The sequence below is a fragment of the Ailuropoda melanoleuca genome, chromosome 12, assembly GCF_002007445.2.
Source record: "Ailuropoda melanoleuca isolate Jingjing chromosome 12, ASM200744v2, whole genome shotgun sequence".
NCBI classification, from domain to species: domain Eukaryota; kingdom Metazoa; phylum Chordata; class Mammalia; order Carnivora; family Ursidae; genus Ailuropoda; species Ailuropoda melanoleuca.
The window spans coordinates 35,670,494-35,695,877 of NC_048229.1; the positions used below are offsets into that span (position 1 = coordinate 35,670,494).

The 25,384-nt window shown below is 56.1% G+C and overlaps 2 protein-coding genes and 1 non-coding gene across 8 annotated transcripts in view; all 3 read right to left on the reverse strand.

Moving 5' to 3' along the window:
* Positions 1–1,090: 1,090 nt before the first annotated feature.
* On the reverse strand, positions 1,091–14,164 carry CCDC97 (coiled-coil domain containing 97). The gene is made up of 5 exons (XM_034672325.1): positions 11,812–14,164; positions 7,481–7,936; positions 5,535–5,813; positions 4,979–5,108; positions 1,091–3,331 (listed from the first exon to the last, which is right to left on the reverse strand). The coding sequence occupies exons 1-5, from the start codon at positions 11,855–11,857 to the stop codon at positions 3,211–3,213; spliced, it is 1,032 nt and encodes a 343-aa protein (XP_034528216.1). The 5' UTR covers positions 11,858–14,164; the 3' UTR covers positions 1,091–3,210.
* A 197-nt stretch (positions 14,165–14,361) lies between these two features.
* Positions 14,362–25,384, reverse strand: part of HNRNPUL1 (heterogeneous nuclear ribonucleoprotein U like 1) — a 35,870-nt gene continuing 24,847 nt past the window's right edge. For 3 of the 6 annotated variants that reach the window (XM_019804274.2, XM_019804272.2, XM_019804273.2), the window contains exons 11-15: positions 19,926–20,094; positions 19,049–19,333; positions 17,666–17,955; positions 16,119–16,310; positions 14,362–15,545 (exon numbers count right to left, since the gene is read on the reverse strand). In XM_019804274.2, the coding sequence (XP_019659833.1) occupies positions 15,429–15,545; positions 16,119–16,310; positions 17,666–17,955; positions 19,049–19,333; positions 19,926–20,094 (1,053 nt within the window). In that variant the 3' untranslated portion in view covers positions 14,362–15,428. The remainder of the gene's footprint in view (positions 15,546–16,118; positions 16,311–17,665; positions 17,956–19,048; positions 19,334–19,925; positions 20,095–25,384) is intronic. The other 3 variants (XM_034672319.1, XM_002923684.4, XM_034672320.1) reach the window with 1 other exon arrangement.
* Positions 20,606–20,712, reverse strand: LOC117795352. The gene has a single exon (XR_004619321.1). It is a non-coding gene; the product is annotated as a U6 spliceosomal RNA (small nuclear RNA).

Sequence of the window (25,384 nt, forward strand, 5' to 3'; positions counted from 1 at the left end):
GGCATGGTGTGTCCCCAGGGAAGCCACCGGCATCCCGAGCGACACGCCCAGTGGCCTCTGTGCTGAGTGGAGGCTGCGTCTGCGGTGTGTCCCCTTGCCGGCTGGTGCCACGCTGGCTCGGGGCTGGCTGTGGCGGGCGGGCAGGGCAGGGGCTGTGGTGGGCACTGGACCCGCGCCCAGACCTCGGTATAAATATCCCAGCTGCCGGCGGCTGTGTTTACTCGGCCCCAGCCTGGAGGCGGCGGCAGCCCGGCAGGTCCCGGGGGCGGGGATGACCAGGCCACAGCGCAGACACTTCCTTCTGGCCAGACAGGCCACAGCCTCACTGCCCCTTCCTGCCCCCTTTCTGGATGGGGGTGTGGCGGCAACCCCTCATCCTGGGCTCCCGGGGCCACCAGTGACCCTCTGGACGTCCTCACGGGGCTTACCAGGGTCTGGGGGACAGAGAAGAGGGGCCGGGGGCAGGGCGTGAGGGGGCAGGCCAGGGACCACAGGGAGAGGGAGACGTGGGGGTTGGAGACTCCAGGAGGGAGCCACAGGAATGGTCACGGAGGTGCAGGGGCCAGTGTGGAGCTATGAGCAGGAGGGAAGCGAGAGGGGTGGCGGAGTTCCTGGGCAGGCGGGATGGCGGAAGAGCGGAGGGCTGAGAAGGGAGGTGGGAAGGGATGGGACATTCGGGCAGCCAGAGGTGCGGAGGCACAAGAGGAGGCAAGGCAGAGGAGGGAGAGAGGGAGAGGGGCAGCGGGGCAGCGGTGGGAGGGACAGGATGAGAGGGCAGGACAGGCAGGGGGGTCAGACTGGGGTGCTGGTGGCAGCCTGGAGGACAGACAGGAGACGGGGTGGGGGCCGGAAGCCCACAGAGGGGCTCTCCCCCAGCGGGCCCTCCCTTCCTGACTCAGCCTCTCCGTCAGCCCCGACCCAGGGCTGGGGGCAGAGGGCCAGGCGCCCCCCGGGGCACCTCCAGGTCATAGCCGTGGGGGCTGTGTCGGGGGTGTGTCTCCCGCAGGCCCTCTTGACTGGCCCCACCTCTGTCTCTGCGGCCAACGCTCCCGTCTCCGCCATCTGACTAACCCTAATTCTGACTCAGCTGCTGTTTCTCTCATCACTTTATTATGTAACAAATCTACGTCCGGCAAAGTATATCACAAACAACATTAATGATCAAATGACAGACAGACGAAAACCGCGCACATCACCTGGGGCTGCTCCCCGGTTAGAAAGCTCTCTGGGAGTGCGGGTGCGCACACGTACCGGGGGGGGGGGGGCAAACACCGTTCGTCCTCAGGCTCTCCAAGTGCACGTTGGGCCGGCTGATCCTGGGCTTCTCTGGGAGCTGGGGCCGCAGTGTGGACAGTATGTGCCTAGCGGAGCGCCGCGATGGTTCTGGTCCAGGTGCTGACTTCCACGCCATTGAGACAGTTCCAAGCCGGTGTGCAGGGTGGCGCCGAATGCACGGGAGGGGGCCCCCGAAGCCTGGAGGCTGGTATCGCCCTCCGCAGCTCTTCCTCGGTCTTCCCGAGGAAGTCCGTGCATCTGTCCGCTCTGACTGGCCCTGACCGGACAGCTGACACGCAGCCTAGGAGGATGGCCTCCAGGACCTGGGAGGTTCTAGCCCGGGTTTTTCATCTGCACTGGCTGTGCGGCCTCGAACAACTAACAGCCCCCTTCTGGCCTGCCCTGACTCACCTACGGAATGGAGGCGAGTCCCTAGTTCACAGGGTTGTCTGGAGAATTCAGTGTGGCGCCAGGCCCAGCAAAGGACAGAACTGCTTAGTAACCGGAAGCTTCCATACTTAACAGTCTCCCCGTGTGAATGTCCCTCGGCCTCTAGGCCAGCTCTCACTTTCTGTGTCTGGCCCTAGTCCTGCTTGACCCACAGGGCACAGCTGAGGCCCAGGGGTCAAGAGCGGTGGCCCCAGGAGGCCTCAGGGTCTCCCCCCTTACTCTGGGCCGTGAGCCCGAGGAGGTGGTTTTGAGGGTCCCTCGGGCTTGGGTATGGCAGGGCGCCATCATGCTGGCTCCCAGGAGTGAGGGCTCCCCAGGCCCCACCTCTCGGACCCGTGGGCCATGGCCCTCTCCGCAAGCAGCTGAGCCCTTCTCCATGTGCGTGTCTACTGAGGGAAGCAGGAGCCGGGTGTGGGGGCATGGGAAGGCGGGACGCCTGGGTTCCCACAGGCCAGTGGCTGAGTCACCGGGAGGCCATCTGGCTCCCATTAGCCTGGGGCGGCAGGGGGCTCTGCGGGGCGGGCCCTGTGGCCAGCTGGGGGCAGGGATGCTGGGGCAGGCTGTGTGTGGGATGACTCAGGACCCATGATAACAGCCTGTGCGTATTTGGGGAGTGTAAACAGGAGAGGGAGAAGGAGGCGGAGGAAGTGAAGGAAAGGAACATTGCGGCTGGGGAAAGAGAGGGGCCGGTGGGGCTGAGCGGGGAGAGCCCCCCTCCCCGTGCCCCCTCCCGCCACACCCAAGCTGGCAGGCCCGTGGCCCCAGTGCTGCCTCTGCACCCCCCTCCCAAGTCTGGGTCCTGAGGGAGAGGTGACAGCTGGTAGCCAGCCCAGAGAGGCCTCCTTCCTCAGCAGTCAGGGCTCTGCTGCCCACGGCAGCCAGGCTGTGGGTGGCAGGACGACATGTCCACAGAGAGAAAGGCAGAGAGGCAGAAGAGGGCCGGAGGCGGCGTGGAGGCCAAGATGGGAGCGTACAGTTGGGGAGAGCCAGAGGCCCAGAGCGAGAGTGAAGGAGACGGGAACGAAACAGCGACCAGGAGGCGCGAGCCGCACCAGCACTGGGAGTGGAGAAACAGGCAGAGGCCGGGGGTGAAGCCGGGGGCTCACCCGGACCCCACGCTGGGCACTGCCGTCGACCTGGCCAGTTCCAGCTACAAAGGGCCCGTTGGCCTTGGTCAAGGGGATGATGTTCAGCCTGGGCCCTGTCGTGGGGACAGAGGCCGAGGCGCAGGGAAGGGGACAGAAAGGCAGAGAGGAAAGAGGTGCAGGGAGAGGGAGATGGATGCAGAAAGCAAGAGACAGAAAAGCAGGGAGAAAAAGCGAGTGAGCCAGACAAACAGCGAGAGACAGGGGCGGAGTGGGGTGAGGAGAGTAGGGGGGGAAGGTAGGGAATCCCGCACACAGAGGGGGCAGGGAGTCGGCTGGGATGGCACCAGAGGCAGTGCGGCTGTCCCCTAGTCAGGGGCGGGGCGGGCAGCCATGGCCGTCAGTCCCCATCCAGCTCCGGGCTGGGCGCGTCCTCGGGCTCCTCCTCGTCGAAGTACCTCTCCTCCTCATCCCGTGCCACGATGTCCAGGTTGTCAAAGTCGGGGTTGTCATCCACGGTGCTGCAGCGGGAGGGGGCTGTCAGGGGCCGGCTCTCTGGGCCCGGCCTCAGCCTCGCTGCTTCTCGCCCTTCAGAGAGGAGCTGCGGCCCCCAGGGTCAAAGGCCACCTGCCGGCGGCTCTAACTGGGAGCTGCCCCCCGGGTGGGGGGGCGGCACTGGAGTCTCTCAGGGCTTCACACAAAAGGCAACGTTTTCCAAAGCAGATATTCTACATAAAAACTTCTGGTTTCTCTCAAAAAGCTGGAAGATGTGGGGACGGGAGGACCCACGTTCCCCAGAGAGTGCTTCTCAACCAGGAGTCGTCTGCCCCTCAGGGGACACGTGGGAACAAACTGGAAACATTCTGGTTGTCACAACTGGGGGGCTCCTACTGGCACCCAGCGACTCGACACCAGGGACGCCGTTCCACACGCCACCGCGCACAGGCCAATGCGCCACACAAAGAATGATCTGGCCCGAAAGGCCAACAGTGCTGAGGAATGTCTGCCCTAAGGTGACAAGGGATGCTCAGTTGTCGAGAGGACTCCTGCCCCTGCTGTTCCCCTGCAGGAACACTCTGACCCCAGATATTCAGGTCGCTTACCTCTCCCATCCCGCACGTCTTTGCCGAAACGTCACCTGCGCAGACAGCCGCCTCGTCCCAACCCCCCACCCCCGCTTTCATTCTCTTTACGGCCCCCTCAGCACCAGATGCTAAATACTCCTGCTTCCTCACTAGAGTGGGGGTCCCTTCAGGGCAGGGAACCCCTTCGCTGGCTGTGGTCGCCACTTCACCCCCGGCGTCTGGCCACAGCAGGTGCTAAGCGCGTGCTGGCTGAAGGCAGAGGAGGGACCCGCTGGCCCTGCTGCCGAGCCACTGCCCTCCAGCGGGGATGGGCTTCGGTCCCCCCTCATCTCTATTCCTCAAGCCACGCCCAAGTGCCTCACAGGCACCTGCTTTCTGGGGGCTCCCCACGGCCCAAGCACTCTGCACCCTGCTTTGTGTGGGAACTCGGGCCAAGAGGCTTCACCCAGCTTGACTTGCCTCCAGAGGAGGCGGCGGTGAGGGGGGGGGCTAGATCAGGCTGCTGGTGCGCCTGGGGGCCGTGGTAATGGTGTCCCCCCTCAGCTGGGACACCCAACCAGGCAAGACGGCCTCAGTTGTCAAAGCCTTTTATCTCTGACTCCGATACTTCACTCTTCTGTGTCCTTTTCCCTGACGGCAAGATCCTTCCCAAAGCAGTGGCCGTGTGTCTTGCCCTGGGGTTATGGTGGGACAGCAGGCAGGCTGCAGGGGCGGGTACCACAGGCCCCTCCCTGGCACTAACCCTGCCAGCAGTCACTTCCTGAAGCCCAGGGAGGTCTGGGGGCCTGAGGAAGAAGCTGGTGTGCCTGGGGGCACCTGGGGAGCTCGGGGCAGTGGCATTCTACCTACCAGGCCACCACCACTCACCCGAATGGAAATAGTTCGGTCTTTTGTCACATTTGAGGCGACTGTCAGCCCTGCTCAGTCCCTTCTTCAGGTGAGGGGACTGCCACTCAGAGACGGACAAAGCACGTCCAAGGACGCCCGCTGATCTCTGGTTCATCTGAAACCCTCACGCCATCTGAGCCGGGCCGAGGGCCCTGGGGGGCTGGGCTGGGGGTTGGGGGGTGGGGCCCGCATCACCTGTAGTCAAAGTCCCCATCCTTGCCGTCCAGGAAGCGCTGGTGCATCCGGCTGGTGAACTCTTCCCGCAGGATCAGCCTCTCTTCTGAGTCGGGGACCCAGGCCTCCGAGTCTTTGCTGGGGCTCTGGTCTGTAGGGGCGGACACCCACAGCGGGGGACATGAGCGGTGCACTCGGGGAGGGGCTGAGCACACGGCCGAGCAGAGCCGCTCCTCTGTGCTGGTGGGATGGGAACACAGTGGTGACCAAACGGCCCCGGTCCTGCCGCCCCAGGCCACACGCCAAACACACAATGACAGTACAGTGCTCCGGAGGCTGGAGAACAGGGTCAGGAGCTGCTACCTGGACGGTGGCGAGGGGAAGGCATTCTTGGCAGAGAGAACGGCACGAGCAGTGGCCTGGAGGGAAGCGATTGCTGGGTGCCTTTGGGGGGGGGGGCAGAGATGCTGGAGGAACTGGGAAAAGCCTGAGCACTCAGGGCAGGCAGGGGAGGGACGCGCGGTCTGCTCTTGCAGTCGGGGGCCCAGACTGGGAGCCCCCTAGTCCCGGCCCTCACCTTCCTCATCACCGTCCTCCTCTTCTTCCTCCTCCTCCAGGCAGGCCTCCTCCTCCTCCTGCTGCTGGAGCAGCCGCTGCTGCAGCTCCCGCTCCTGGTAGGACTGGAGCAGCAGGTCAGAGAGCGGGCAGGCGGGGGTGCCAAGGGCGCCCGGCTTGGGTGGCTGGTGGGCCGGGGCGCGGGCACTGAGCTCCTCCTGGGTTAGGTACTGCCCGATGTACTGCTCGTACAGCAGCGGGGCCCGGAACCGCATCTGCTCGTCACTGAAGTACTCTCCGCCTGCACCGAGACAGGGCGCGCACGGGCTCAGGGGTCTGGGTGTGGGGTGAGCCTGTCTGAGCAGACACGGGTCCGCGACCGTGCTCGTAGGAAGCCATGCATGCACAAGTGCAAGCATGTGCGTGGACGTGCAGGCGGGAGAGGACGCAGGGGCCTGAGGTCACGTGGCCGCGAGTACTCGTGCATGCGTCAGGCGTGTGCGCGTCATTGGCCCTGTAGCGCATGCGCTGGTGCTCTGGGGCCTGTGTGCGACGGTGCCCAGCAGAGTTCATACACCCCTGCCCATCGCTGTGGTCACACGGGTGTGCCCACCCTCCTGTGCGCGTGTCTGGGAGTGAATGCGAGTCAGCGTGCAGGAGGCCACAGGCAGGGGTCACGTGTGGCTGTCTGTGCACGCAGCTGGACGTGCCAGATGTGGGCACCCCTGGCGGTCTTCCAGACCCCAGACCTCACCTTTTCCCAGAGTGCTCTCCTCTGCAGCTGTCCCTCGGGTGGGCTTGGCTCCCCTGCCACCCCCAAACCCAGGACCTTCCCGTCTCCCCTGGCTGCCTGTTCCTGCAGGTGGCTCTGTCCCTCAGAAAACCCTTAAACCTGCCTGGTCCCTCCCACCCACCGGTCCCAGCCCCGCCTTCAGAGCCCAGGGCAAGAATCTGCCCAGAATCCCGGCCTCTGCAGCACTGGGGTCTGTGGCCGTCCCTATCCTGCCCCCTCTGTTTCTGGTGTTTCCCACCATATTCTGTTTCTCTCCCTCCGTTTCCCTGGCTCTGTTTCTGCCACTCCGCCTCCGCCCACCTGTCTCTCCTGGGTTCCCCGTCTGTCACCTCACCCCCCATTCATTTATCCCTCCTCCTTCCATCCTTCTTCACGACCTGTCGCTGCATCCCACCCTCTCCAACTCCATGGCTCTAGGGTCTGCGTCTTCTCCCTAACCAGAATCTTCACTCACTCTCTGCCTTGTTTGCTCTGATCTTTCAACTTTAGTTCTGGTGTCTCTGGTCACAAAGATGCTCGTAATTATGCTGCGGTCAAAAATGTATCAGCGGGGCGCCTGGGGGGCACAGTGGTTAAGCGTCTGCCTTCGGCTCAGGGCGTGATCCCAGCGTTCTGGGATCGAGCCCCACATCAGGCTCTTCTGTTGTGAGCCTGCTTCTTCCTCTCCCACTCCCCCTGCTTGTGTTCCCTCTCTAGCTGGCTGTCTCTATGATTGAAAAAAAACAAAACCAAAAAAACGTATCAGTGTTTTCCTTCATGCCTTCCACACACGTGCCTTGTTTCAGAAGGACTTTGTGTCCCGGGTCACAGACACACTCTCCTGGGTTTCCTCAGCGCCTCTGTGCATGGTGTGAGGGAGGGAATCTCGTTTTCCTGAAGGATAACCACTTATCACAGCGCTGGGTTGTGTGTCTGTGGCCCACTGACTTGAAATGGCACTTGCGTCATCTATTAAATTCTGACCCTTCTCAGTGCCTGTTCCATTCTCTTCCCTGGGTTCCTGTCTGTCTCCACCTGTCTTGTCTCATTGCTTCCCGCTTCTGTTTCAACCTCCCTGTGTCCCTATCTCAAAACTTCTCTCCCAGGAACTCTGTCCATGTCTCCACTCTTGCATCCTTATCTCTTACTTCCTCTGCCTCGGTCTCCCCGCCCGCCCAGCCCACCTGTCCCCACACCTTGGATGAGCTCACGCAGAGCAGCGTAGCGCCGGTTACGCAGGCGGGTGCGCAGGGTGCGGGGTCGGGCACGGCCCTGCCGGGCCACCTCGGCACAATAGAAGTCTGCACGATGGTCGCCGCGCAAGTGGCCAAAGCAGGCCAGGTGCTCCTCGCGGAGGCCAGTGCGGAAGCGCTCCAGGAACACCAGCGGCTTCTCATGGTACAGCTGGCCCAGGATGGCCACCTTCTCCCGCTCGGTGAGGTCAGGCTCGCCCTGCTGCTGGCTGCACACGGGCAGGCGGCTGGCAGCCACAGCGTGCAGCATGGCACTCACCGCCGTGTTCTCAGCCCCGGGGGCATCATCATCTGGGGCCCTTGGGGCTCCCTCTGTGGCTTCCGCCTTGTCCTGGGGTCTGGGTGGGGCCGGTGTCCAGCTCAGCTCCCCCCAGTGCCCAGTACTGGGCTGTGTGCAGCCTGTGGGGAGAGGGGAGATGTGTTAGTACTGGGATGGGAGTGCGGGGGAGATGGAGTGGGTGGAAAAGACTCATTTTACATTTACTGAGCACCTACTATGTCCTGCACACTGTTCTAGGTCCCAAAGAGACCACAGTAAGCACAAAGTTGACATTTTAGTAGGGAACACGGACAGTGAAAAACACAATTGCTGAAAACATATGATGTGTTAGCAAACATACAGTCTCTTGGGTGGTCCCAAGAGCTATGTAGAAAAATGAAAAGGGAAGAAGGAGGGAATGGGGTCAGTTGGGGGGCAGGCTGCAATTTATTTATTTCAGAGAGACAGGGGAGGGGCTGATAGGGAGGGAGAACGAGAGGGAGAAAGAATTTGAAGCAGACTCTGTGCTGAGCACAAGCCCCATGTGGGGGTCAATCCCCCAACCCCACGATCATGACCTGAACCGAAACCAAGAGTCAGACACTTAACGACTGAGCCACCCAGGCGGCCCAGGTGGCAATTTTAAATGGGGCAATCAGAGAAGCCCTTGCCAAAGAAGTGACATTACAGTAGACCTGAGGTGGTGAGGGACTGAGCCGTGACATTTTTGGGGGAAGAGAGTTCTATGGAACGGGAATAGCCAGTGCAAAGGCCCTGAGGCAGGAGTGTGCTTGGTGAGTTTACTTGGGCCTTTGCCACCTCATTCACTGACTCACACAATTCTTTGCCTTTTCACCTGTTCACAAAATCACTAATGCATCCACTAAATTGTTCACTCATTCCCTCTCTCTCTCCTACTCCTTCACACATTCATGCAGCCACTCTTCAGCAACTCTAAATCTGTGCATGGCCGAGCTGGGCCGTGCTGAGGATCCACGGGAGTGAGCCAGCCCAACGCCAGCCCAACGCCTGCCCTCAGGGAACAGCCAGTGTGGTGGGGGAGCCAGGACAGTCAAAGACAACACGGGTGCTGGTAAGGGCAAGCTGGGTGCTAGGCAGACCTTGTCGAGAGCTGTTTCTCAAAAGGTGTGGGAACTGGAGTGAGGCTGAGCAGGCAGGAAGTAAGAGAAGACAGAAAGTACAGGCCACTCGTTTGGGCAGCTTGGCTTCGGCGGGGAAGAGGGAGGGGGTGAGGGTTACGAGTGCAGTGGGTTTCAGGGAGGGTTTTAATCGCTGAGACCAGAGAAGACAGAGCTGGGCAGGGGCTGTGGAGGAGGGCATAGAATGGGTGGTGGTTTGAAAGATGCTCAGGAGGCAGAGGAGACAAGCCTTGGGGCTGAAGGGTTGGGAGGCGGGGGATGCATCCAGTTCAGGTCCAGGGCTCTGGTCTGGGGACTAGTCAAACTGTCCCTGAGACAGTCACGGACGAGGAGCAGATCTGGGGGTGGGGGGAGATGCTGAGGCCAGTTTCAGACATGAAAGGTAGGACAGGCCCAGGGCATATCCAAGGGGAGACATCGAAGAGACTGCTGTTCCGTGGGGCTAGAGATTTCTCAGGAGAAAAATGCAGGGCTGGGGACAGAGCTATGGAGATGGCAGAGCCAAGACAAGAACCAAAGCCTAAGCAAACAAGAGGTCACGGGGAGCGCGAGGGGAGTGTTTGAGTGACAAGAGAAGAGTGGGCTAGGAAAGAGCCCCTCCTGGATGGGGAGAAGCCATGCCTGTGAAGGAGGCCGTGAAAGGCTACGAAATGGGCCACTGAAAGACAGCCACGCTTTAATTCCTGGAGCCTGTGTTACTGCTGATGGCCAAAAAATGGGTCTCTGCAGATATGAGGAAGTTAAGGACCTTGGGACAGGGAGATTACCTTGGATTGTCCAGGTGGGCCCTAAATGTCATGTAAGTGTCCATAAGAGAGAGTCTGAGGGAGACTGGACAGACACAGAAGAGAAGGCCACATGAAGCCGGACAGAAGCAGAGATCAGAGTGATGCGGCCACAAGCCAAGGAACGCCAGGAGCCACCAGAAGCTGGAAGCACCTCTGAGGGAGCCCTCCACAGTCCTGCTAACACCTTGATGTCAGCCTTGTGGTACTGATTTTAGACCTCTGGCCTTCAAAACTGTGAGAGAATAAATTTCTCTTGTTTTAAGCCCCCCCCACCGGCTTGTCGACATCTGCTGCAGCAGCCATAGGAAACTGATGGAGGCTGAGCAGAAGGAGCCCGAGAGAGAGGAAGGGAAAGGGAAAGAGTGGTGTCACAGAAACCAAGGGGCGCACCTGGGTGGCTCAGCAGGTTAAACGTCCAACTGGTAGTTTTGGCTCAGGTCATGATCTCATGGGTTGTGAGATGGAAACCAGAGTCGGGCTGTGGGCTCCTTCCCCAGTGGGGAGTCGGCTCAAAGATTCTCTCCCTCTGCCCCTCCCCACTCTCTCCTTTCGCTCTAAAATAAATAAATAAATCTTAAAAAAAAAAAAAAAGAGGGGCACCTGGGTGGCACAGCGGTTAAGCGTCTGCCTTCAGCTCAGGGCGTGATCCCAGCGTTCTGGGATCGAGCCCCACATCAGGCTCCTCTGCTATGAGCCTGCTTCTTCCTCTCCCACTCCACCTGCTTGTGTTCCCTCTCTCACTGGCTGTCTCTATCTCTGTCAAGTAAATAAATAAAATCTTAAAAAAAAAAAAAAAGAAAGCAAGGGAAAACTTTCAAGAAGGATGGAGGGGTCAATGGCATTGAATTCTCCAAGTAGTCTTGAAAGAGAAAACCTGAATGGCGTGACTCCCCATTTACACGGGGGAGGCCACCAGCAGCTTTGATCACAGCAGTTTCTGGAGGTAAAAGCCAGACTGCAAGTGGGTGGGAGGTGAGGAAATGGAAGCAGGTGTTGATGACTCTGGAGAAGATACATGGTATCTTTGGTATCTGGAAGGCGCATGGAACTGAGGAATAGACTTTCTTTTTAGGTTAAAACATTTTTTTTTAATGGAAAATTTCCAACATGCACAAATGTAGAGAATACAACCATATTCCCACCCCCACCCCATATACCCACCATCCAGCTTCAACAAGGACCAATTCTTGGCCAGTGATGTTTCAACCAACCTCCCAACCACACCTCGCCCCACCTGGGATGACTCTGAAGCAGCGGGATGAAATTTTATTTTAATTTTTAAAGATTTTATTTATTTGACAGAGAGAGAGAACACAAGCAGGGGGAGCAGCAGGCAGAGGGAGAAGCAGGCTCCCCACCGAGCAAGGAGCCCACACGGGGCTCGATCCCAGGACCCTGGGATCATGACCCCAGCTGAAGGCAGACGCTTAACCGACCGAGTCACCTAGGCGTCCCGGGATGAAATTTTAAGATGAGCAAAACGAAAGCGTTTAGATACTGATGGGAAGGCATCGGGAGAAATAAAGAGTTTAAAAATGCAAAGGACAGAGGTGGAGGGAGCACAGAAACGGATTAAGGACTCGAGGAGGCAGAGGGCACTGTGGACTTTGGGGAAAGGGGAATGAGAATGAAATGGGGGAGCTGTGAATCTGGAATAAGCAGAGTTTGCGTGGGACAGGAGGAAGGTCAGCCTGGTGCAAGGGAAGGGTCAGTGTGATGCAGGGGAGGTAAAACTGAGAGGCAGGGCTGACTGGACACTGGGACTCAGCCGGGACGGGGCAGGTTTCTGTTGGCCCGAGAGTTAGCCTGGTAAGGAATCGGGTTACCCTGGTACAGAGAAAGGGCTGGCCTGGGACTTGGAAGAGGTTAATTTCGGGGGAGGGGACGGGGTAAAGGACGGTAGCTCGCAACGACAGGGATTAACCCGGACAAAGCGGCGAAGGGAACTGATAAACCTGAGGGCAGGTGTCTCCCTATAAAGAGTCCTCCTGCGCGCCCACGGGGAATCATTTCCCAGTGACACTGCAGCCCCACCCTCCCGCCGCCTCCCCGCGGCCGGGACCTCACCTTCATCGGGTTCCCTGGCAGCTGCCGCGGTCGCCACGGCCTCCATCCCAAATCTGTACTAGTTAGCCGCCGCGGTAGGATCTGCCCGCCGAGTCCGGGCCCAAGCCCTCAGCGGCAACTTCCGGCTGAGCACACTCCGGGGGGCCCGGTGCTCCGCCAAGCCCGAAACAACAGTTCCGGGGGTGAAGGCAGACCTCCTTTGCGCATGCGTGTATCCCTCAGGTCCCGCCCGCCGCCGGGAATGTAAAGGGCGTCCGGGCCGGAGGCTCTTCCACGCCCCCCCCCGCCCCCATCTGACCTGCTATGGATTGCACCATCAGGAGGGATCTGAACCATCGTCAACCTGCTCCCTGCTGGGACACCAGAACCTGGCATGCTTACTTCTGGAATGGACGGTTGAATGTTGAACGGCCACCGTCCAGAGCCTCTTGAGGGTTTGTGCTTTGGTTTAGACTCCAATCCATCCCTTTTTCCTTCACCACCTCAAAGAGTATCTACTAAGCTTTATTTCTTGCTTGTGATCAAAGCCAGCCCCTGGCTAGCATGAGATGGGTGGTAGCTCAGATAGAACTTCCCACTGTGTTCCAGGACCCTACGAATTTGCAGATGTGGAGGGGGACAACCCTGGTCCTGATCTGCTCTAGGTGATGGGTAATGACTCATTCAGGTGTATTACCAACAAAGTAGACAGACATATCGCAAGTGACCACCCTGAGTGGCCCGGGCTCTGATGGGGCTGTCCACCCCAGCCTAAAGGGTCAGGGAAGGTTTCCTTCTAGGAGGAGGGGACATCCAAGATGAGACCTGAAAGGTGAGCAGGAACTAAAGAGGAAGGTTTCAGGCAGTAGGAAAGGCGAGGCAAAAACCCAGAGGGCAAAGCAGGCATGGGTATTTTCTGGTTACTGCAAAGACTTCAATGTGGTCAGGGAATGAAAAAGTTCTAACTTGAAGGCCACCATTGGGCTGCAGAGAATTTGAGAACCTCTTGAATATTTATGCAAAATTCCATGTACACGTGCTTTTTCCAAAGCGGAGTTGATGGCATTTGGATTGAGAGATTTGTGACTCCCCCAGAACCATCGATCTGAAGTTCAAAGGGGGAGCAGCAAAATATGAAGCCAGAGGGGTCACACCAGGGGTCAGGCACACAGGGCCTCATAAGCCGCACTAAGTAGCTTGAGCTCTTTTATCCTTCGGGTAGCAGGTGGGAGGGGGGAAAGCATGAGGGAAAGGGACTGGAGGCAAGGGAGATCTGTGAGGAAGCTGGTGCAATGATCCTGATACTGTGGACAGGAGCAGAGAAATAACTTCCTATTTGCATCGTCAGGATCAGGGACCTAGAGGCCCATTTGCCACAGAGAAGTGGGAACTAAGTTTAAGACAGATTACTCAGAGAGGCCAGCAGAGGGTGCTGTTGCCCAACACGTGGACCAGCAAGGAAGGGGACTTTCCAGAGACCTGAGGCCCTTCCCCTCCTACTCTCCCTGAGCAGGCAGACAGGGGCACTCTAGGGTCCCTTTTAGCCCAGCCAGCCACCAATTTTGGCTCCATCTCACATTCAGATGCCTCATCCCTGACCTCAAACTAGCCAGCCTTCCTCCTTTTGGAGCCTGTGTCCCATTCATAAGGCTCTGGGGTACTTCCTACAAGGAAAGGGATGGGACTCAATTGGCACTCCTGTGGCCCAGCATTGTCCCTCACAAGGGGCCAGGAACACCACATATCCAGAGGGAATAAAATGACTCCAGTTGCTCGGAAAGAATACTAGGCTATATGGAGACAGCAAACATGAAGTCTTCTATCCTGGCTACTTAAAAAATTATTCCCTTCTCCAGGAGCACCTTCCCTTACCACACCCCCCACCCTCAGGCTTTCACAGCTGACCACTTGGTGCTGTCACCATCTGATGACAAGTCTGTATTATCTCTGGACTGAGAGACCTGTGAGAGGAGGGCTCAGGGCTGCCCTGACCACACTGTATCCCCAGCACTGCCCAGAAAGAGTGAGGCCCAGAGCAAGTACCTAACACACAGTGGCTGGATAAAGAAGTTCCTGGAATCCCCACTAGCCTGGATCCAGGAGCGCAGGTAGGACCCGTCCTAAGTCCAGCACCCAGGCCAGGACCAGGGTGGATGGGCAGTCACACCCAATGATGAACCTGACACTCTAGTCCTGGTCTGCATCCCATCAGCCCTACCTCGCCCTCTGCCTAGGGACCTGCCATGTCTTCTAGTCACAAATTCCTGGAGAGATTTGGGGCTGTGAGTGGACCAGAAAGAGCAGGGCCCAGAGAACCACCTTAAAATGAACTAGTGGATTTTAAATGGAGAGCCCCAGGTTTAAGAGGGGCATCCCCAGCTCCCAAAACAGGGCCAGGCACATGAAACGTCCAGTAAGTATTTAACGGATGCGTAAATAATGTCCCCTGCGAAAAGGTCCCACCCCAATTAAAGGCCAACTGCAGTAACACTTCAGGGTTTCAACCCTGCTTCCTTCCTGCTAGGAGGTGCCATGTCATTTATTGAAAGAAAACAAAACAAAGCAAACACATTTCTTAGTAAGTGCAGTTTGTTAAAATCCTGTTAAAACATGGGTCAAGGGGGAGTAAAAATAATCAGAGGATCATTGTAGGAAAAACCTTTAGGTCTGGCACCTGGGAGACCTCTGGAGAGGAGGCGGTGGGGGAAATTTCATGTTCTGAAGGGAAGGAGCCCCCACCCCCAACCTCCCCTTCTTCCCTCTTGCCCGCTTAATCCCACCAGAAACTACCAAGACGCCCGGAATAAAAGGTTTCAAGTTCAATAGTCACACTCTCTCCAAATACAAAAAGCAGTTACAATTCAACTCAACACAGAAGCTTGTGTGCAAGGTTATGGGAAACTGAGACATCGTATAAAAAGTTAGGTTAAAGATGATTCTGTGGTTTTGTTTTGTGTGTGTTTTGTTTTGAGGGCGTGGCTCTTCCTCAGTCACCTGAACTCAGCAAAGAAATGGTTATCCTGATGAAATATCAACAGCCACAGTAAAAAGAGAAATTCTAAATATTAAAAAAAAAAAAAAAAGCATAATTACCAAAAAATATCTGTCACTGCTCCCTCCCTCCGCATTTTGCTTTTTAAACTTGTGGGGTTTTGTGTGTGTGGTTTTTTTTTTAAGTTTTTGATTTTTTTTTTTTTTTAAATCCTGAAAAGTAGACAGTAAAACAGCTCCTGGAAGAATGTACAACCAACTGCATGAGGGTCTGAGAAGCTGAGGGGCTGGAGCAGGGCTGGGAGAGAGGGGCAGAGGGGGCCCTCCCTCAGCCACTGTAGCCTCACTGTATGACCAAGGGGAGGGGGGGAGTCTTTTGTCAAAAAGGAGGCAGAAGAGGAGGAGGGGGAGGAAGAAGGTAAGGGGACAAACAGAAAATAAAAGGTCATTGTTGCCTGTTTGAATCCAGAGAAAAATGCCCGGCCCTGTGTTGGGGAAGAAGCCCCTCAGAGGGGAGGCAGTGGGCTGAAAGGAGGCAGCCCTGGGATGACCTGTCCCCCAGCACCACAGGACCCAGTGTGGGTAGACGAGGGGGCCAAGGTGGGCGCTGGTGGAGGAAGCCGGCAGGGGCCTCCGGAGCACACTGGCTACTGTGTGCTTGTGCCTCCCTGTGTGTTCCCGGAGTAGCTCCCGTAGTCGTAGTTTCCGTAGTATGGTGGCCACTGGCCCTGGTTCTGATAGTACTGGTTCCACTGCTGGGCATACTGGAGAGAGAAACCAAGAGCACCATGTTGTCCTTACCCACACCCACATTTGGCTCTCACCTTGACCCCACTCTCACTCAGGGCAGAGATTGAGCGCACCAACAATAGCCAACACATGGGTTCCCTGACAACGAAATCAAGGTCCCTTGGGAGGACAAGTGACTGACCCAATGCCACGTGGGTGGGGAGTCAGGGACTGAAGCCCAGACCTCCTGGCTTGCCAACCTAATGTCCTTTCAGGTATAGGTAGACACCATATTCAGAACACTTAACAACAGGTATGATGGCCAAGGGGAACGGACACTGGCCATGGTGCTGAAGCAGGATATGGAGGCCCTGCTATGCCATTTGGTGGCTTCACCGGGAAGAAGTTTGGATACCAGTTACTTAGCAGCCAGTGCAGAAGTGTTCACCAAATGGAATGGCTACATCTGGTGAATGCCAGCCTAAGGCCAGCCCATCTCTGTAGGAATAAACAGGGACTCCAGTCTGGGAATACACAACCATGTGGGTCCCCCGAAGTCTCTTTATGCGTACCTCCCCCCACGCCCCCACCCCAAGTCTGGCACCTACCTGCTGATACTGGTTATAGCTGGGCTGAGGGTAGGTCTGTGCGGTGGGGGGCGGCGGCGGGGTGTAAGGAGCCGGGTTGTAGCCGCCATAGCTCCCATAGTTGTAGGCAGGTGGTGGTGGAGGTGGAGGTGGCGGGGCTGTGTAGCCCTGGCTGTAACCTCCCTGGTTGTACGGTGGCTGGCTGTAACTCGGCTGGAAAGTGGGGGGAAAAAAACCAGGGTGCTGTGAAACAGCTCAGCTGGGATGGAGGAAGGGCCTTTGTAAGCAGCAGGCCACAAAGGAACTTCCCTGGTGGTGGCTGTTTGAGGGCTGAGGAAATAGGTCAGCTCTGTGACATGGTGGGACAGGGAAGGGAACAGGGTTGTGTTCTGGACTCTACTCCCAGCTCTAAGATCCTGGGGGAGCAAGGCACACAGCATCTCCTGAAATTCCACCGCTTTTCTTTCCCCCTGTAAATGAGAATTACAACAGAACTACCCCTTCTGATTGCCTTGCGTATTCAGGAAGCTTGAGTGCACAAGCCACTGGGCATGCCACAAATGGTGATAGTTGTTTTGGGAAGATTTGCCGAGAACAGTGGCAGGAATTTCCCAAGTGCTTCCCATGTGCAGACCATATCATTAACCCCTCTAATTCCCCCATCAACCCTGTGAGGCATGTTCCAGTAGCCTCATTTTACAGAGAAGGAAGTTGAAGCTCAGGGAGGTGAAATGAGTGGACCCAAGTCACACAGTAAAAAGTGGTGGAGCTGGGACTTGACCTCCGGTCTGTCTAGTCCCAGAGCCTTACCCACAAAACTAAAATACCACCCATCCCTCATAACAAACCTCGCAAATGAGTTCTACTAACAACTGTATAGTCTTTTATAAAGAACATGAGGTCCAGAGAGGTGTAACTGTTTGTGCAAGGTTACAGAACCGAGATGTTGTGGGGCTGGGGTTTGAATCCGTGCCTACCCATCCTGTTCTAGGAACATTCTGGTTAGACCAGGACTGGGAGCCATTCATCTGTCTCTTGGCAGCTGTCCCCAGGTCTGGCATGTGGAAGGCGCTCAGGAAACGGCTGTGGACCGCTCTGGTTAATGGGGCCTGTGCATTCCAGAGCTTGAGCACCGGCTTTTGGAGAACTGGAACTAAGCCAGGAGCTGCTCCAGAGTGAAGCTCTCAGGACACCAGACAAGACCTCCCAAGCTTAGGGCCTGTCTCCATGTGCTGGAGATAAGGGGGTCAGCCTCTGCCAGCATAGGCAAAAGTAACTCCAATCAAGTGCCTTCCTGGGGATTCAGTGGAGGCCAGCGACACCACTGAGAGAAATGCACTTGCCGGAGCAACCAACACTCCTAGCACACGAGTGTGAGGGGCGGAGAACAGTCGGTTCCCGATTTATCTGGGTCTGGGAGGAACGTCTAGGGTTCACTGCAGTCAAAAGCACTGCCAGGAAGAAGGGCAGGACTGGAGGGAAGAGTGGAGAGCCGTGGGCAGAGCGTCTGTTGGCCACTGCCTGGGTCCACCTCCTCTGGTCTTGCACACGCACGTACGTTCTCTCACCTGTGGAGGGCTGTAGCTGCTGACAGTGGGGGTGCTGGTATTGGCGCTCGAGCCGGGGATGTTGCTATTCTTGTTGTAGCTGCTAGCTCCCGGTGGGTTCCGAGCAGGGCTGTAGCTGGGTGGTGGTGGCGGCTGCTGGGGTGGTGGCTGCGGCGGTGGCGGCTGCTGGGGTGGCGGCTGTTGCTGGGGTGCCCGGTTGTAGCTGCCTCGGTTGTTAGAGTTGTTGTTATCCCGGCTGTTGTTACCCCAGCGGTTCTGGTTGTAGCCACCACCTCCGCTGCGGTTGAAGCCTGCGTCGGAAAAGCCAGGGGAGAGGTCCTGTCACTCTGAACTGGTGGCTCTCGGGAGCGGGGCTCCACTCTGGGTCTCCCCAGACCCCGGGCATGCCCCCCGTGTGGCCCTGATAACTCAGTCATCACTGTCTGCTGACACGCTTGTCTTGCCCACCGGATTGTGAGCTTGGGACCAGGGTTGTTTGGATTTCTACCACGTCCCCAGCATCCCGACAGCTGTTGAACAAACCGGAAGAGGGAAACTAAGCACCCAGGCTTGGTCAAATGGTTCAGTCTCTCCTAAGCCCTTGAGCAGCTGTGGCTGGGCCCAGAACCCTTCCCTCTGCCAATTCCCACCAGTCTCTGGACCTCAGCCTAGACACTGGTGTCTCGGGATGTCTTTCCTGAGCCTGCTCCCTCACAGGCTGGATCAGGTGTCACCCAAGCTCACACTAACGCAGGGCTTTGCCACTCAGCCCAGAAGTCCTCTGGACTGTCACTACAGGCCGATATGTCTGTCTGGGTCATGACTGTGTCTCCGAACTATTCAGCACAACAATGTAACAGAGTTGGGCGTGCTAGTTAAATCATGATCATACACTTTGCTTCAGAGACAGCAGAACTTAGTGACAGACCATGTGGTCCTAGCTCTGGATTCAGCCGGGCAAATCTTGAGCAAATTAACCTCTTTCAGCCCACTTCTCTATTTGTTTTTAACACCAAACACCAAAACAGTCCTAACATTTGTCTTGCGCTAGGTTCTGAGGTGGAACCCAAGATTGGCAGTAAACTCGGTCTGGCTGCTGTTCTTTTTTTTTTTTTTGGCTGCTCTTCTTAAGGAGTTTATGGTCAGATGGCAGGGAAGATCTGCAAAAATGACACCAGAGTGACCTGCAAAGGGGCACAGGCTTCAGGAGCAACACCCAAGGGAAGCAGGACAGTGGGAAAGTTCCCCTGAGGGCCCAGAGCTGGACTCACTGCGGTTCTCCACCAGAATTCAAGCCACAGCTGCTGCTAGGGAAATTTCACCTGCTGACTGAGTAAGCAGTCACAAAGCCCAACCCTGCCCCGGGAGCCAAAAGCCGAGAGATCTCTGTTTGAGATGTCTCACCTCCTCGGTAGTTGCCTCCTCCACCGCTGCCGCCCCCTCGGTTCTGGAAGCCTCCTCGGTTCCCCCCCGGTGGGCCTCTGTTGTCATAGCGCTGGAAGCCGCCACCACCCCCGCGGCCCCGGAAGCCACCACCGCCTCGGTTGTCAAAGCGTTTTTCAGGGGGTGGCCCGGCCTTGCGACCTTCCTCGTTGTACTGTCTCACCAACTTGTCTGCTTCTTCCCGCTGCAGCTCAATGAACAGCACCTCGTCCAGGAAGTCCCCGACGTCTGGCAATGTGAAGTTGGCTAGGAAGAAGGCAGGACCCCAGAGGGAACAGGGAGAGGTCAGGACCTTCCGCAGTCTGGTTCCCTACACCCCCAGGACACTGGCCTGCCAGAAAGGAGACTGGAGAAGGGAGGAGTGAGTGACAGAGCGAGAAAGGGTCTTAACCTCTCTGATAATTATCAGGAGTAAACAAAGACCCTTCTCTCTCTCTTCTGAACAGGTGGCCTAAGCCCCACCAAATATAAGCACTCCCTCTAGCCTTCCCCAGGCAGGTGGAATCAGCATCCTTATTTCTACAGAGGAGCAGGAGGCCAGCTCAGTACCCCACTGGTGGGTGCCAGAGGCAGTGACTGTGTGGGTCTTGGTGTCTGCTCCCACACATCCTCTCCCTCATCCTACCCCAGCCCCATCGAGTCTGAAAACCATGCCCCAAGAGACTGCCTGCAGCTCTCACAGCTGCAGCAGACAGGGAAGGACAGAACAGGAGGAAGGAAAAAATGGACAAGATCTAAAAAGGAATAAGCCAGGAGCTGGGAGGAAGGGAGTGTGGAAGGAGCTTTTCTCTGGAGGACCCTGTTGTGGCTGGTCCCCTGGGAACCGCTCATCTCCTACCTTTCATTTCTAGGACTGCGTGATCTGGGACATCCTTCCCTTCCTCGTCGGTTCGCTTTATTGTCCGGTCTTTTAGGTCCTCATCAGTGGGACAAATTACAATGGCTTTGCGCTGGAAGCCTTCAAATGGTCTCATTTTTCGTCTCTGGGCTGACCCATAAACATTTGTCTAGGGGTAGGTAACAGAAGAGGCAAGAGATGGTACATTATGACTCGGGTTTTTCCTCTGTCAAGTATTATGTAGGCCAGAAACTGAGAAAAGGACTCTAGCTCTCCTAAGCAGAGAAACTCAGGAGACTGCTTTTTTTGTGCTTTTAAGATTCTTGACCCCATCCTCCAAAAATGGACTTAGGATAGTGGCTGCTGACAGTCACAGGACAAGGGGTTCCCAGCAGTTGGGCTTTTAACCCCTATTCGTTCTTGGTATGCCACCTTACGTCCTCCCCCCAATTCTAAAAGTAACATAGGCTCATGATAAATACTTCAGAGTACAAGGCAGAGTAAGAATTTAGAGTAAGAATCCCTTCATCTGCTTACTGCCAATCCTCCTTCCCAGAGATAACCTGTACTGAATTTATGTATTTCTAAAAAGAACTGTGTAATTTTTTTTCTTTCTTAAAGCATTTACTTTGAGTCATGCTGGGAGAATCTTAGAGGTACACATGGGAAGTGTTTACAGTTAAAATATGGAATGCTTCACGGATCTGGGGGTCATCCTTGCGCAGGGGCTATGCTGATCTTCTCTCTATCGTTCCAATTTTGGTGTATGTGCTGCTGAAGCCAGCACAGATCCGTGTGATTTTTTTTTTTTTAAGATTTTTATTTATTTATTTGACAGAGACAGAGACAGCCAGCGAAAGAGGGAACACAAGCAGGGGGAGTGGGAGAGGAAGAAGCAGGCTCATAGTGGAGGAGCCTGATGTGGGGCTCGATCCCATAACGCCGGGATCATGCCCTGAGCCGAAGGTAGACGCTTAACCACTGTGCCACCCAGGCGCCCCAGATCTGTGTGATTTTTAACACAATTGGAAGGACGCCTGGGTAGCTCAGTCGTTGAACAGCTGTCTTTGGCTCGGGTCATAGTCCCGGGATTTTGGGACTGAGCCCCGTATCGGGCACCCTGCTCAGTGGGGAGTCTGCTTCTCCTCCTCCCTCTGGCCCTACCCACCCTCTCTCCTGCTTGCATTCTCTCTCAGATAAATAAATAAAATCTTTAAAAAAACAACAAGCAAGCAAACATATATAAATAAATAAAATAACACAAGTAGAATCATGCTGTGTATTCTCCTGAAGGCTTTTTCACTTAACGTTTCCCTAACATTTTCCCATGCCAGTGTTCTCTTTTAATGGCTACATAATATTTACAGAATGGTTGCCATAATTAGGCAGCCCTGACAGCTGTGTGGACTCTTGTCATCAACACTGTGGTTCTTTTATTCCCTCAGTTCTTCTCTAAAGCATCAGCCTCAACCACAGGCTTTTAACCAGGGAGCTGGGCAAGGGGAAAGCCGGTGCTTTTCCCAACTGCAGTTTTGCTAACGTTCTGTTCCCTTCCTCCAGGTGATGCACAGGTGCGTCCTGGACGGTGCGGGCACCAAATGGTGCTCTAGAACATCCCTGACCAAGAGCAGCAGTTGCCAACAGCTTCCACTTACAGAGAACCTCCTACATGCCGGGCCCTTTGGAACTGGGGCCCAGACCCGTGGGATGCCAGGGCTCCCCGGGATTTAGCCCGTACACCAAAACCACCTGGATGCTACTGAAAAGAGGGCAGCCCTAACGCCACTTGGAATTTCCAAACCCACCCTGGGACCCAGGCACCCGTACAGGTATCCACCCTATCCAAACTCAGACACTCAACACAACTGGAGTGATGAGGAATACCTGCCTTTGAACAACTTTTAGAGGTTTTGACAGGGACTCAAGAGGCCGCAGCGGGGAACATGTAAAGGGCCATGCACACAAAAAATACTGTATTTTGAAGCAACAGCCTGGCAGGGTGGAAAAGCCCAGGGTCAAGTCCTAGTGTGGCCATTAACTCACTCTGGCCAGTCCATACAGTTGCTTCATCTGTAAAACAGAGATGAAGTGCCTCCCTGCCAGGGCTGGTGAGGACGGAGTGGAAACAGATGAAAGAGCAACTGTCCCGGCGCGAGGAAGTCCCTGAGTGGGGGTCCTGAGGCAGCCTCCGGTACGGGAGCTGTCCTGACAGAGGCAGGCAGTGTGTGTGTGTGTGTGTGTGTGTGGAGGAGTGGCCTGGCACACCCCAGCGCTAATCTGACTTGCTCAGGTCACACCCGAGTGGCCCTGGGTGAACAAGTGCCACTTAGCCTACTTGTCTGTAAAATCAACGTAGTGCGTATGTCATACGTCTCAAGCCCTGAAAAGGGAGAACAGTATGAATGTCAGACAGTCACTACTAAGACTGCAGGAGTTCGTGTGGGTAACAGCCCTTGGTTAGCCCAGGGCCTGGGTCACAGCCAACAGTCAACAACCGGGAGCTACCGTTGTTATGGCCCTTACTGGCGAGGGAGGTGTGTCACGGTCAGCCTCACCATAAAGCAGAGGTGAAGCAATCCACACCCGGGGAAGATCGGGCGACAGCGACTTCCCATCAGAAAGGCATGGACAGGGGCACCTGGGTGGCTCCGTCGGTTAAGCATCAGACTCTTGGTTTTGGCTCAGGTCGTAATCTCAGAGTTTTAAGATCGAGCCCCAAGTCAGGCTCTGTGCTCAGCCTGGAGTCCACCTGGGATTCTCTCTCCTCCTCCCCTTGCTCACACTCTAAGTAAATAAATAAAATCTTAAAAAAGAAAGAAAAAAAAGAAGAAGAAGAAGGCAGGGACAGTGAGACAGGGTAGAGAGAACACAGGCTTTGGGGAAGAAGCTCACGGCTGAAAGCCCAGCTGTGTCTTCTACTATTTGTAAGACTGTAGACAAGTCACCTAATTAGCCTGTGCCTCAAATTTCTTCATCTGAAAGACAGGGATCAGATCACCCTCCTTCTGGCTCTGGTGAGGATTTGCAGATGTGAAAATGTCTAGCATGTGGCAGGGAGGGGGCAGGGAAAGTTCCAAGTCAACACACATAGGGTGGATCTGAAAATAGGGCCAACAGGACTGACACTGTCCCAGGAGAAACTTCCCAATGGAATGGACCAAGGAAAGTTGAATTCGAAGAGAAGTCACAAGAGATCCTCTCCCAAGACACGGAACAGGAAGCTGGGCTGTGAGTCAGCCAGAGGCCAGGGACCCCAGTGCACATCTGCTGGAAGATCTGGGCGGTGGGTGCAGCTGTTCTCTAAACCTATCAGACCCCTGGTCCTGACACACACCAAGTGGGGATGTTCTTCCCTGTTTGCTGGGGAAAATGTCCCACCCTGCAAGGACGGGAGGAGGACCGTGTATGCCGCAAGCACACATCCCTGCTGTGATCTGGGCCCTGAGGACTGGCCCATGGAGAGGCCTTGGGCCACAGATGGTTAAGAGGCACATCAGGTTACAGAGGAAAAGTCCCTCTCCCCACTGCTCTTCCTGGACTCATTCCTAAAAGCAAAGCAGAAGGTGGCATCTGATCACAGCAAGACAGAATCTGGCCTCCTCCAGCTAAATAATGAGGTTTTCTCCTGGCACAAAAGTCATAGTGACTGGCCCTAAACCATTCTGTGGACAACAAATTCCATGGTTCTCGCCCATAAGTGATCCTATTTTGACTGCCTCAAACCCCAAGGACAGGGATAAATACCTCCCGGAGGTTTTCCAAGGGGCAGACGTGCTCTGTCAATGTGCTGACGAGGGACAGAGAAGACAAGCAATGCTGTCAAGAGGGCTAGTTCCTGGGGCACCTGGGTGGCTCAGCTGTTAAGTGTCTGCCTTCGGCTCAGGTCATGATCCCAGGGTCCTGGGATCGAGCCCCACATCGGGCTCCCTGCTCGGCGGGAAGCCCGCTTCTCCCTCTCACACTCCCCTTGCTTGTGTTCCCTCTCTCGCTATCTCTGTCAAATAAATAAATAAAATCTTAAAAAAAAAAAAAAAGAGGGCTAGTCCCTGCGTCTTGGCGGGGATGGGGGGAGAGGGGACGGAGCAGACTGCGCTCCTAATGAGAGCTGGCCCATCCCGGGAAGTGGCTAGACTCAGAGGGATAGTTCCTCAGACACTCTGGAACGGAGGTGCTGAGGACACAACTGGCGAGGGTTTTTAAGACTGCCTCTCCCTCCCCTTATTCCTGGGCTTGGGGAAGGGAAGAAGAGTGTCTGAACCAGGCCAGCAGAAATGCAAATGCTTGGCTTCCTGGAGGAAAGGGAGTTAGCTGCTGGTGGCTGTTGCTACAGCAAACACAGTGAGGTCAGAGCCCTTAGGCCGGCCCAGCACTGCTCTGGTCACTGGGGGATGCTGGTGGCTGTTGCTAGGAGATAAGCACAACAGCTAGGTCAGCTTTTCCAGCTGTGTGGGATCCCTCTGCCCAGCTCCTGCTTCTCCCAGTCCCACCCTGAAGATGCTGACTCTAAGAAGGTCTGGGGCTGTCTGTGTTCCCTGGCTATCCCCGGTCCCCAACAATGTGGGCCAAAGGACAGGAGTTGGGCTTCTCCAAGAAGCTATGTGGGTAGTTCTGGTGTATGGCGGTCCAGGGGAATGAGGGAGAAATATAGTAGGCTGCTCACAGCCTGAGTTCTGTGAGAGTCCCACTGTCCTCCGTCCAGAGCTCAACAGGGTCAGGCTCGCAGGGAGAGAAACCTGGCTGGACCCCAGAGGAGCCCATTTAAAGCTGGGGACAAAAGAGCTCACTCTGGGTGCGGGTGAGGTAAACCCAGTGGGAGGAACCACACATGTAGCAAGAGAACTGGCTGGAGTGCCAGCAACAAAACAGGCTGGGGTTGTGGTGACGGGGAAGGTGGAGAAGAGAAACACCTCCCTCTCCCAACGCCTGCCAACAAGAGGCGGTTTACTCTGGGCCTCTACTCTTAGCCCTAGGTTTCTGTCTCATGTGAAGGCATGGCACTTGTCAACAGGGATGCAAAGCAGGACTTGGAACCACACGTCCTGCTGACCGAGGTGGGGCTGGGTACGCTGTCACATCCAGCCCTGCTTCTGCTCACTGCCTGGCCTGGCTCTGGGCTGTTAGAGCCCAAAGGGAACTTCTAGCCTGCAGTCTCGACTCTGGGCGTTGTCTGGGGCCCTCACACATGGCCCTGCAGAGGCCTTCTCAAAGCCTCCAGGACAGCTCCTGCTCCTGCCCTGCCCCGTCTCGAAGCTCCATGGTGGGCCAGGGGCAGGCCAGGCAGGAGCTCGTTCCAGAAGCTTTCCACGGGTAAGAAAAGACCCCAAAGAGCACTTGAAGCGATGTGGCCTCCTATCTCTCTGTTCCCCTTTCTCTTCAGCCAAAGTAAGCCATGTCCCTCTCTGATGAAAACATGACCATGGTTCCCCACTGCCCTCAGGACAAAGTCTCAACTCTTTTTA

Coding starts and splice junctions, on each gene's coding strand:
- CCDC97 (XM_034672325.1), bottom strand. CDS start 11,857: ATGGAGGCCGTGGCGACCGCGGCAGCTGCCAGGGAACCCGATGAAG. Junction 7,937..11,811: donor TGCCAGGGAACCCGATGAAG/GTGAGGTCCCGG, acceptor CTCTCCCCACAG/GCTGCACACAGCCCAGTACT. Junction 5,814..7,480: donor TCTGCGTGAGCTCATCCAAG/GTGTGGGGACAG, acceptor GTCTCGGTGCAG/GCGGAGAGTACTTCAGTGAC.